Consider the following 13,870-nt stretch of genomic DNA (forward strand, 5'->3'; position numbering starts at 1 on the left):
TGCATTCACATCCTTGAGTTGTTTAACTTTGTTTGTTTTGGTTTACTCCAATCTTTTTAAATCTGACTTGGACACTGTTTTTAAACCCGACACTGAGCCAGATTATTTTCTGGTTCATTGGGTCATTGAGCTGACCTTCAAATGAATTATGGATCAATAGTTTAATCAATTTTAAATTATAATTATATATGATAAATTTTTTAGGGGTAGTCCCTTTTATTTTATTTCCACAAAATAGCTCCAAATTAAAAAAATAATTTTTTATTAAAATATAAAAATACATTTATACCATAGAATTTAAAGTTAAGTGGTGGAGTTTTGAAGATAGAGTTTCATATTTAAAAAAATAAAAAAATTAAAATTAAAATTTTCAAAATAAATAGTCGTTTTCCTTATTGAAGACTATTTTGTGACAAAAGTTTTAAAAAAATGTTATTTGAGAAAATTGCCCATTATATATACATATATTAAATTCTAACAAATTAGAAACTAGATATATAATAAAAAAATTAAAAAAATTAATAAATATTTAAATGTCTAATATAAATAATAAAATTAATTTTTACATTTAAAATAAGCCAAAAGAAAAACATCAAAGATTCTAATAACATGTCAACAGAAAGAGTAAACTAAATAAATAAACAAATAATTATATTTTTTGCAGGCGTAAATTATAATAGACGTAAATGAATAGTTGATAATCAAATCTATTTTTTTACTATGCATCTTCTTAAATATTGATTCATTATAGTTACAACTTGATGAAAAAATAGTTTGATTAAAAAATTGTATAGCTAATATTTGTAAAATTAGAGCATCACATTCGACATATCCCCCACCATTTATCTAGACTCTCATAAATATATTAAAATATTATAAATATAACAATTTAAGTCGACTCAAATTACATGTCGGGTCATCTATCAGTTCAACCGGTAGCCAGGTCTCGGGTTGACGATTTTATTCGATGAAAACGAGACTGAAGGGTATACGATATTGGGCCACTCTAAATACTGTTTACAATTTGTTTGGTCTGTGTGTGGGTCTCTACTTGGGCCCAAATTCGCGACAATAACTCACAAAGTCCGTTACGGTTAGGTTGACATGTGGGCCCCTTTTCTCGAGCCAACTTCATTATCTTTTCTCAACTAACACCATATATTAATCAAGTTTGATCAATAATCTGTGTTACATTAATGTAGAATCCAGATCTATCGGATGAATGTGATTTACATAGGCAAATTAAATTCTCTGTACTCTCGCTTTTTAGCAAGGAAATTAGCACATAGGCAAATTAAATTCTCTGTACTCATCGCCTTTTAGCAAGGAAATTAGCACAAACATTTTCAACTATCACCATATATTAATCAAGTTTGATCAATAATCTGTATTACATTAACTCAAAGTAAAAATAATGTTCAAAAAGACGTGATATATAATTGGTGGATGGGGCTAATGGGTTAGTGGCTGATCATACATCGCTAAAGTTTATAATAAAGAGAAAGTGTATTGTCAAAAGTATTGTCCCGTGATCTTCTCGTTTCATTATCCGCTTTTATAAAAGTCATCAACAAATTCAATGGATTATCTATTTATAACACTCTTCTTTTGTCAAACTTCTTTTTAATACTTTGTCAAGAATTTAAAAGAATGTTTTATTAGCTTATTATTTAACTAATCGCTTCATTGGATTGTTGGAAAATAGTTACATTGCTCAACAACTCACTGATTTAGCCATATATATCTATACATTTGATACAACCATCAAATATATACTATGCATAATTCATGTTACATACACTTTGAAGCCAATAGACTAAGTTTTTGATTCATCCCCTATCGGCCAAACTCTCTCCTTTTAGTAAGAAAAAAATACATATATGTATTTATGTAATGGGTCCAGAGATGATCTCAATCCAAAATCTAATCCATCGGGTGTGCCACGTGGGAAAAGGGACGGGAATGAATTCATTTTTGTATGGGTATTAATTCCTAGGACTTTTTATAATTACCACTAACAGATGCAATGCATTATGCAATGTGAGGTCCAGCGAAGACTATATAAGATTCGGTCCATTCGGAGGTCACATGTTAGGTTGCAAATATATAATTAAATACAATATATTATTATGAATGATTTTTGTCACGAATGTTCTAGTATAGTGATGTTATCAGTACTTGATATGATGGTTTTGTAGGAAAGATTGGAGGTTATACATTATGCACTGACTAATCTTTCTTGAATGTCGCTAGTTTAAGCAACTAGTGTCCAATAATATTTTAAAACTGTAAAGTTTAGGAGAATCGACTAGTATAGACCCATGGCCTTGTTATTGCTTTCTAATTTTTGGAGTGGCAGGTTTTGTTTGAACCTTTCACCGCTAACAGGAGTGCTCATTTTTATTGCTCGAAGTAGTAGTGCAGAACATGTTCTAGTCATAGTCGCTTTGGGGCAGCAGTCTTGGTTATCTCTTTTGTTTGATTATGAGCGTTCCCCCTTAGTTTAGTTTCACATGGGTTGGAGTTGTATTTAATATTTTTTGTGTAAAAACTGTCCTGGTTGTCATATTTAATGAAAATCTTTCAGATGAAAGAAAAAGTCAGTTCAAACTCATCAACTCGTCGTGGTCTGATGGTAAAAGAACTTCGGTTGAGGTGCTCGCCATCACGAGTTCAAGCCTCGATCACAACAGATTTAACATGGTTTTCGTTTGGCCTCCAATACATTTCTCGCTAGTTTCAGTTGAACGCAGTGGGATAGTCAGAATAAGTAAGAGGTCCGGATATCTGGATTATCAAAAAAAAAAACTCGTCCTTGCAAAAAAAAAACTCACCAACTCGTATATATTTCTTAAAATAAAATGTGCATGAGGGGTCGTATCATGTTTGTGATAAAATATCATGGTATAAACATGCAATCAATCATTTTCCAAGTGTCTTTTTACATATAATTGAGAATTTTGGTACAAATGTAATGAGAAAATAATAGAGAACTCAAAATAATATAATAATAAATACGAGGCTCGAGGTATTTTTAATAACTTTGCGTAGGAAGATAAATTGGGGGAAACCTCCACGTGGATCAAGTACCGATGCTTCCGACAGCCTCGACGTGGTAAAACAGCTTAGCTCTGCTCTGCCATTTTGACCGCACGTGACTTTGCTTCCGTGCACGTGTGGATCAACCAGACTGTGCGATTGCATCGCTACGTCATGAGTCGTCCGATTGCACCTGTCAAACAAATGGACGTCTCCGATATCAGGTCTCACTTTCATCATGTGTGGGTCTTACTCTTATCCATGTGCGATAGAACATGTTCACAATCTCGCTTAAGTTGATAGAAGCAAGTAGATAGATCATAGATACAACAATAGCATATACCTTCAGAGTCTTTCTTTTGCATCATTTTGTCTATTATTCTATTGACTTCTAGTATTCTATAATCATGGTGAAAAAATATATCAATTTCTCCGACTCTGTGACTTCAAAAATGACTACACAAAATATGTTAACAATAAAAGAACTAGATGTACATTGTATATTTACAGTTAGACAAATTTTTGTTTCTACTCCTCTCAAAGTTCCCTATAACTTTCCATATCAGGCTTTTAATTACTCTGGTTTAACAGTTCTCGACAGTTGATTTTCTTCTTTGGCTAGTGGCTACTATACTATTTCTCATATCTTAAAGCTTTCACATATGAACATTCAGTCTAAAGAACCTAACATGCTTTGATCATTCAACCAGAAAACATGATTCGACTATTTTAATGCGTGCACACAAATGCTTTTAGGCATGCACGTATTTTTACCATCTCACCACATGCATATAAATATTCATCTATCTATATATTAATTTAATTTCATATATTTGACAGTATATACATATGAGATAAAGTTAATATGATAAATATTTAGTCACTCTTACCTACTTACCCTTAACTAATTCTTAGTTATGTTAGTACAGTAAAATTGAATATATTTAATTCTACCTATTTAACAAGTGGGAAACTTTGGTATAAATTTGATCTATCATGAACTAAAAGCTCACAAATTTTATATTTTAGGTGCCAAAAACATTATGTAATTAGAATGTAGTCCTAAATTCTGAATATTGATTGTGATATAATGGTTAACACATTAATGACATAGAGAGTAGAGTTTTAATCGGAGACTTCTTAGCAACAATATATTGCTATAGGTTGATTCAGACCTTTTTGGTTTTAGACACCACCAAATTATGAGGGGTCGCGTAAGAATTTCAAATTCAAAAATATATAGCCTGTCCACCATGATCGAGAAGCAGCATAGAGGAGGGAATATGCGTGCAAATTATATAATATAAGATGCTTTTTAATCTACAAAGTACGGTCGGATTAAATAATTATAAGAATTCTAAATCGTTGAAAAGCAATAACTCGATGTCCCAAAATAATAAACCTATACTACAATAACACAAAATGGATTTGATCCATTTGTCTTAAAAAAACATCAGTATTCATTGATAGTTATATTATATTGGAACGGTTAACCAAAAAAAATATTATATTGGAACGAAGACCTGTACGTAACTAGTATTTGCATTGAGGTTTCATATTTTTTTAATACCAATTTTAGATTTCCTCCCATAATATTTTGGATATTTGGATCAATAATACAATCTCTAAAATATAAATCATTTATTCTCAAGTCGAATTGAACTAGCAATAATAAATACTTTGATTTATAACTTGAATACTAGGTAGATCACCAAATCTTTTTAAGAAAAAAGATTACCCACTAGTCCATATTTTTGGTTAGTATTGCAAAATTCTGAATCAGTGTCCATTAATAATTATGGACCGGAACTGAACTATGTATTTGCCAAGATATGGCGTTATCATTCCTCACATAAATCATATTTGATTCTATATAATATGTTCCAACAATAAAATAGTATAAGTCTCTTTAATCTTCTATTCATACTATGTCTGGCCTTAATTCATGTTATTTTTAAGCTTGAAGTGTAAAAATAATTTTTTTTTTGTCAAAAATAATTTCTTTATTTTCTCCGCTATTAGCTATAAGCCAAAAAAAACGAATATATCCAGAGAAGAAAACTCGAAATCCTTGTCTTCTCTTGTATTATATGTATATACTATCATATGCGGTATGTGTATATAGTATTTTAATATTCAAAACTATGATTATTGGATCTAATTTTTTAAAAAATGTAAAAGGAATAATTTTAAGCTAAATTCTCGTTGTGTATATTTTTATGGCTTTCACCCTTCAACAAAAGTACTGCAGAGTCACTCACTTTCAGGGTACATGAAATAATTTGAAGCTTCTCAACTCTTTTCACATCACTCAAATACGACACCGTCTCAAGTGAAGAAACTACTCATTTCTTGTCCTAAAGCGAGTTAGGGTTTAACACACAAGTAGCACCCGTTTGAGTTGTGTCTCTTTGCTCATTTTCGTCGGTTTGTGTAACCGATCAACACAAGCTATTGGCTCTTCACTCCCTGAAATTTGACTTTTCTACTGTATCTCACCAAAGTTTCTCTATATGAAGAACTCTTCACCCTCACAATATCATTACATTTGAACCAAAAGAACAATAACCAGTAGATGCGGCGGTGATGGACGGTGGTTACGATCAATCCGGAGGAGCTTCTAGATACTTCCATGGCCTCTTTAGGTCTGAGCTTCACAACCAACTTCAGCAACAGGCTCAGGCTCAACCTCAACCTCATCTCCAGCTTCAGCCAGATGATGAATCTGACTCCAACAAGGACTCGGGTCGACTTGATTCCGACCCGGTTACGTCGGGATCAACTCCCGGGAAGCGTCCACGTGGACGTCCTCCGGGATCTAAGAACAAGCCGAAGCCACCGGTGATTGTGACAAGAGATAGCCCTAACGTCCTTAGATCTCATGTTCTTGAAGTCTCATCTGGAGCCGACATAGTTGAGAGCGTCAACACTTACGCTCGCCGGAGAGGGAGAGGTGTCTCCGTGCTCAGTGGTAACGGCACGGTGGCTAACGTCGTACTCCGTCAGCCGGTGACGATTCATGGGAATAATGGTGGAACTGGAGCCGGAGTTGGAGGGGTTGTGACTTTACATGGAAAGTTTGACATTCTTTCCATCACTGGTACGGTGCTTCCGCCGCCGGCGCCACCGGGATCAGGTGGGCTGTCAATCTTTCTTTCTGGTGGACAAGGTCAGGTCATTGGCGGAAGCGTGGTGGCTCCGCTTGTGGCTTCAGGTCCAGTTATACTGATGGCTGCATCGTTCTCTAACGCAACTTTTGAAAGGCTTCCACTTAAAGATGAAGAAGAAGAAGGCGGAGGAGGAGGTCCACCGCCAGCCCCGACAGCATCACCACCGTCTGGACCGGGCCAGGGAGAGATAAGAGGTAATCCGAGTGGTTATGATCAGTTTACCGGTGATCCTCATTCGCTTGGCTGGGTAGCCGGAGCCGCTTCAAGACCATCTTTTTAAATTTGAAAATTATGTCCGTAAAATAGCTATTAAAAAAATTAAAAACAGTTTCATGATAATATAACAATGACATTCTCAATTATATTTTTAAGTTCTTTTGATTTTAAATTAATTTTATCCTAATATGAACATTTGGATTCGTATGTTTAGATGTACTCTCCATAGACAATTCTCTTCTTACTCTCTTTTAGTCACTAGGGTTTTGTGCGGAAGCTAAATATTATTTTTTCCGTTTCATCTTAATTGTCGTTTCTGATTTTGGTACATAGATTAAAAAATATTTAATTTTATATTTACTAAATAAAATATTATTACCAATATACATATTCACATTTCAACCAATAGAAAAATAGATTATAATATAAGTCAATAAATTTTGCAATGAAACTATAAAACAACATTTATTTTAAAACAAAGATTTTACTGTACAACGACAACTAAATTGAAACAGAAAAACTATTTATTATATGCATGACTTCACAAAAATTGATATTAGTAGCTTATAGCACATAGTATTGAATTCAGTACTAATATGAAAGGTAATCATTTAATCTGTGTAGCTATGTATATCAACTAACAAACATCTTGTTCTTTCATTCATTTAGTTACCACATTTATGAAATCCTGGAAATTGTATACTTAATTTGGAACTCTTATGAATATCTTCTTTTGTTTAAGATTCCATGTAATTAAAGAGACAGCTTTCTACAGCCTTGGGCATACTGGAGACTTCAAATCAAATTTTAGCTTAAAAACCTGATTCAATCATATATCTTTTAACAAATTGACTTCTACTTTGTCTTCGATAAGACCGATATGAATCGTTCTTCGGTCTTATCGATCAATCATGGAAATAACGCTAAAATCATATAAAACCAAAAGTAACGCTTCAAAAATTTACGGAAAATTTAAAGATATCGGTTATAGCAATAACATATGCCTTCACAAGAAAATATATTTTCCATTACAGCAATACAAACATAGAAGTGGTTTTTGACAGTTACAACAACTACATTAATGGCAGAAACACGAGAAAGTTGCACTCATGACCGGCTAACGTAGGGGGACAAATGGTGCAACCGCCCCGTGTCCTTCCTATCTCGATAATTAAGGAACCTAATACTTTGTGTGTGTATATATATATAGACAAATTTCAATATTAATTAAATTTGGTTGAAAATGAACCCCAAAATATTTTACATGTAGATAATTTTTTCATCACAAATTTATAAAAATGTTGATGATAAAAAATTTAAATATATTTTAATTTTAAATAAACATAAATATTATGAGGTTAAAAAAAATTAGCCCAAAGGTCCATATAAATATTTAGTCGGCCCTGATTACACTACATGGCCTGCTAGATTCAAGACATGAAAAAGTTTCCCTTTAGAAGATCAGAAAACTCCACTACAACATTACCAAATGTTTTTTCAGGATGTGTGAAAATGAGGAGTGCATCAAGTCCCTAGGGAAAATATGTAGTGACAATATAAAATACAAAATTTGAAGTTTCTTTTATAAATAACGAGGGTCGGTTCGCACGCGCAAACTATGATTTATGCATGATGTATATAACTATATATTATTGTATATTTTTATTGCGTTTATTTTATGTCAACATTTGCAAAAGAAATGTATAAGAACATCTATGTTGTTAAGAATCTTTGGAGGTGAGGGATTATGTATGTTATATTTATTATGTGTAAGAACATCTATGATTTACTTGTGTTATAAGCAAGTTTTATATGAGTATTGTTGGAATGTGATTAAATTTTATTTGTTATGTTTCAGAGAACTTTCTATCCAACAGATTTGTAATTTTAGCTTGTATTGACAAAGTGAAACAAAGATGAACTGATTGTATTTTTCAGATGGTCATTGGCCGAGTTAAATATATTTTGTGTTCGTTTAATTTTTGTTTGTTTATAAACTTATCCTTTCAATATCCCAATTAAGTTGATCTGTTTATAGGCTCATAGTGTTCATACTTAAAAAACTGAAGTTGCATTTCTTATAAAAAGATATGGAAATATTGAATGCTATGAGATTATCAAAGCAAAACTAATCAAAAATACAAATGTATTAATTTACATGTTAGATCATGGATTATTATTTACTCTACAATTTGTTTGTATTTCTGATATGTTAAACAGATTAGTACACTGGAGTTTGCTCATGGGATATGTTAATAATTTAGTCAAATAAATTTTTAATTAATTTTTAAAATTGCAAAAATGTAATGAATTTGTTAAAGAAACCTATGAAAACATATTTTGTGTTTAAAAAAATTATGAAAGCATATGGAAAGTAATTTTTTTTCTGTATGAATATATAAGACTGTAGATTTTATTCATTTAATATAATTAAGTAACAGATTTAAATTACTTAAGTAACTGATTTACAGAAGATCCTAACATGTTTTCCTTTATCTTTAGGTTATATGATATAAATTATTTTATCAGTTTATTTTAATTTATTAATATTATGAATAGTTTTGCATAATATTAAACAAATAAATTGAAAAACGACTTAAAATAAAATAGAGGGACACAGCTTTGGAAGTTTTATAATATTATTTTTAAGTAATTTTAATAAAAAAATTGTAATGTGACTATCTAATATATATATATTATATTTTAATAAAAAAAATTAGAAGCTTAAGATATTTTCCGTGGCATTTTAGAAAATAAAACGGTTGTCAAAGATATGTAAATATATTAATTGTGTTCAACTTCAACTTGTGGATCTTTGTATTCTTTATATAAAATATTAAATATATCTATGTAAATATTGTAGCTTTTTCTTGTTTAACGGGTTTTTTCCAAAAAAAAAATATTTATCTGAAAGAGAGAAGAATTATGATCTAACCATTTTTTATCATACTTAATTAATTTTAATGAAAATATTTGTCAAATTCACAACTGATTAAACCTCTAATAAATATTTTTTGTTTATTCTTGGCTTTCAATTATTTATAAGAGAATATATTTGTATAGCTATTCATTCTTACATAAATTAAGAAAATGGTGAAAGAGGTGCAACTGAAAGCAGATATTGATGGACGATAATCATGTCGTTACTTAAAAATATCTCTACAACTTTGTGCTCTTGATTCATCTAGTGAGTGATTGTTCCTCTTGAGGCTTTCTGGTCTCCTTGTATCTTCCTTACAGATAGTATGATGTTGATGACCTTGTAAACCAAAATCAAAACTTGAGTGTTGATCTGTAATATCTGTTCAAGCTTTGCAGAATCTAGAGTCTTGGTTTCTTCCGGGTTTTACTTTCTGTCGTCCGCTGATTGTTCTTATCATTCTCACTTGTTTCTGGTTTTGAATAATTTGAAGCGTAGTTCTTACAGTTTTCAACTTATGAACACAAAACCAAACAAAAAAAAGTGATCGGGCTTTCAAATCTAACACTGAATAAGAAGGTTTGTTATTCCAAAATGAAGGAAATCATAGAATCAAGCAGCCGCATTGACAATATAATCATATAATTTCGAAGCACCTGGATTATGCCACAGTATCAAAAGATTGTGAACCTTCCTCGAAGGAGAATAAATGGCTATAAGGGAGTTGTCTGGGCATCGTCATTGAAGGTTGTCTTGATGAGGCTGATGTCTGCGAAGAGAAAGTTAGACATCACTTAGTTTTATTGCAGAACACTGGTGATGATGGATAAATGAAAGATTTTAGACAATGACGTCAGATGTCCGAAGTTTTGGAACCTAAAGAGCTCTGTGAAAATTGTAGTAGGTGGGGTGGTAATTTCAATGAACTTCGCAAGAAAGGTGAAGCGAATGGCGATGGATGAATGAATTTCAGTGCTTGAAGTGAGTTTAACGCTATAAACATGAGTTTAAGAACAGAACTGTAATAAGTCTTTAGAGTCCAAAAAGGTAAATACAAACCACCTGCAAAAGAGACTTCCTCCATTTGAGTAACCACTCTTAATTGAAACCAAAAACCAATGATGTAAATATATAAGTAAAAGTCACACAACCTTTCTGATCTCCTGAAGCTATAGTTTATATTGTTTTAATGGTGAGGATGGTGGTGTTTGGCTCGTCGATATCCAATGCTTGGTTCTTTTTTTACGACTGTATATCTTCTTCCTCTTAGGAATATTTGACATGTAAACAAAAGATTCAACTTAGTAACTTTTTACTGATACAAACGATTGAAACTTTTCAAGTAAAAGTAACATAGCTTACTTGGAGACTGCAGAAAGCAATTTGATGATGAATATGAGAGAGAAACCAATCCAAGCTGTTGCCTGTTGGAAGTACAAAAAAAACTTTAGAAAGTTAAAGACTTTGGGAAGATTATGAATTGCATTTGCAAATGGTAGAGAACACGTACCTCAACCCAAATCTAAATTCATGGTAGCAACCGGGTTGGTAATCTCATTGTTTTTCAGCATTTCTTGAGCCTTGGTTTTCAACAGAGTGAGCTTATTAAACTTTAATATTGAATTAAAAAAAAAGCTAACAGGAAACATGGTCTATACATACATGCTGATGCGCGAGTTTAGCCAACTTTTTAAAGCCATGCCTTATGCTTTTGGTATATGGCCCTTAGACGACTTGTACTCTCTCCATGTTTTACGGTTGACATTCACGGTGTCCCGGCATCATGATCGCCTGAACATATGTGAATTAGACAGAACAATCAACAAACGGTTTTAAATTGTCTTATTCTAAATATATGTAAAACAAAAACCTAAACATGAAAGCTTGGTGATATGGATTCAACACAATGGAAAATTTATTAAAATATATGACCAGAAAAATATTTTAGCTATGAACCCAAGACAGAAGAACACAACTTACCCGTGAATTGAGTAGGAGCATATCCACTCCCACCGCGTCGGACGTTCCTGGCCTCTTAGAAACGGAGCAACCACACTTGAACGTTGGAAGAGCATCCTGATCTTCGAATCAGAAAGAAAGATTGTTGCGTCAGCCATTCCTCAGAAAATTACTATACATGTTTGTTTTGATGGAATGAGGAGATGGTTCTCGGAGTAAGAAAGCTTACCTTTTTTATAGTAGCAGTTCCACTAATTTACAGGAGTGAAACTCGAATTGAAGGTAGATCGTGGGTAATGGATTTAATGAAGACTTTAATATGATGAATCTGTAGCTGGTATCTTCTCGGATTGTTAGGAAGAAGATGAAACAACACTTTGGAAAGTCTAGGTTGTGATTAGACGGGGAAGACGACAACAGGTTCAATCCTAAATTCAAAAGCGTCGCATTTCGAAACACATGGATTTCTCTTCATCAGCCATGGTGGCGGTAGTAAGCAAATTATAAGCCCGACAACAAACATATGCCCACATATATCACACACCAACTTAAATGAAACGCAACGCTTTGTCAAGAGGGACACGTGTCGGTTTTCTGGAGAGCTTATTTGATGACATGAAGACCTGATAAAGGAGAGAAACTCTTCTTTACAGTAAAAAAATACATAGATATATATGAATGAAGAAAAACTTATGTAATCAATGCATGACCAAAAGAGATTTGTGGTGAAATATCTCCAATGAGCTGGGGATATTTTTCATTTATGTCGGTTACCGGTAAGAGATCGACTAATTTCAGGTTCTTTTGATAACAAAAACATACATCATATCAAACAGACTTACAAAATGGATAAGTGATATATTGAGAGGTTCATATTTGTTTTTCTCTTTGGCTTCTTAAGGCTTGAAGAATGTGAAGAGAATTAAAGGGTATTGTACTTTTGGATACTTTTAGACACATGCAACTGGATTTTTTTTTATCTTTTGAAGATTTCCAAGTAGGACGTGTCATGTGCCTTGCATGCAATTGAGCAACACAATACTATATATGAACAAGAAATTGGACCATATTTTAATTTGTTTATTGGATCTCTATATATATGTCTTGGTCGTTGTGTGTGTGTGTTTCTTCTACTTACGCTGATAATTAAACATAAATACAATATATGCTGGCTGTAACTTGTAACTGGTAAAACATTTCGAAATTCATGGAATTAAAATAAATGAAACTGTAGGAAAGAAATACAATAAAAAATGGAATGAAATTCATTCTATTTATTCATGACCAATTTATTATGAAATGATTCTCTTTATATTTTATCTATTTGGTTGTGGAATTAGTGGAATGAGTATTTCATTCTATTCATATCAAATGGTAAATTTTTTAAAAAATTAATAAAATATGTCATTCCACATCATTTCATTCTCTAAGAATGGAAGTAGGCTTGCGTCTAAAAATCAACAATCCAATTGCAGCCGCGATGATCAGATGTATATAAAATCTGTTACAAAAAATGATATAGACATTCTACACGCTACGTATAGGCCATGAAGCATGCTACCATATGTGAACTGGGCTGGGAACAAAGTTTAGGTAATTCTAATTCAATCTTAATTATGTTTGGTTACAAGAAACGTCACATTCGTTATAGTATTTAACAAATTTTGTTAGAAGATTAATATAGATTTTTAATAATATTTCCTACTTAGTAAAAATAAATAAAGATTACACAATGATAAATGTTATATGCCGAAATATTAATCTAAGCTACATATCAGTAATTTAAGAATAATAATCTAATATAGTTCTTTTCAAGCTAATACTAATATGAAGTATTTTGAAAAACTATTAAACGAAATTTATAATTTTGCTTGCAGACAATATTATACCAATGTAAGGAATTAGATTAATTTGAAATAAAACTCTCATATATATATATATATATATAATAAAAGAATTAAAACATAACATTTTGTTAAATTTATCAAGAATCGCATGTTTTCCACACCTTTACAAATGACAAGCTAAATATTATAAATTATAAAATGTGTTAAATGATGATTGGAACAATAGTTTAAAAAAAAATTGTACTGTTGTTTTCTTTCGTCAATCAATATGCATGTGCATAGAGATCATCAACCAACAAGTGAAAAGAAATGAGGGACCCTAAACAGAGCAAGCTTTCTATATTAAGTGCCCGACTAGTTCAAACACAGAGGTTGCAATTGCGGGTGCGGGAGTCTGCGGATACCGGTGGTTGCGGTTTAAAGCGTTACTAAGCATTTTGTATGATTGGCACTACGTTTGAAAATTGTGCATTTGCAAGATATTTATGAATGGTTGATTATAAGATACTGCAACAATTTAATAATAAAGTACCCATATTAACATATTATAATATTATAAAAATATAAAAAAATATTATTGTAATAAAATATAATAATTATCAATATAATATGATTAATAAAAATATTAGGTTTATTTATAAAAAAAATTAATTAGTTGAAAGTTATAATTTTAATAAATCTGTTTTCAAGATTTATATTAAAAAATTTTTTTAAAAAAT

At 31.6% G+C, this 13,870-nt stretch overlaps 1 protein-coding gene across 1 annotated transcript; it reads left to right on the forward strand.

Annotated features, from left to right (window-relative positions):
• The first annotated feature begins 128 nt into the window (after positions 1-128).
• Positions 129-13,261, forward strand: LOC103853030 (AT-hook motif nuclear-localized protein 29). The gene has a single exon (XM_033284773.1). It carries the CDS (start codon positions 5,626-5,628, stop codon positions 6,487-6,489), a length of 864 nt encoding a protein of 287 aa, XP_033140664.1. The 5' UTR covers positions 129-5,625; the 3' UTR covers positions 6,490-13,261.
• Positions 13,262-13,870: the final 609 nt, after the last annotated feature.

Source organism: Brassica rapa, chromosome A02 (assembly GCF_000309985.2).
Source record: "Brassica rapa cultivar Chiifu-401-42 chromosome A02, CAAS_Brap_v3.01, whole genome shotgun sequence".
NCBI classification, from domain to species: domain Eukaryota; kingdom Viridiplantae; phylum Streptophyta; class Magnoliopsida; order Brassicales; family Brassicaceae; genus Brassica; species Brassica rapa.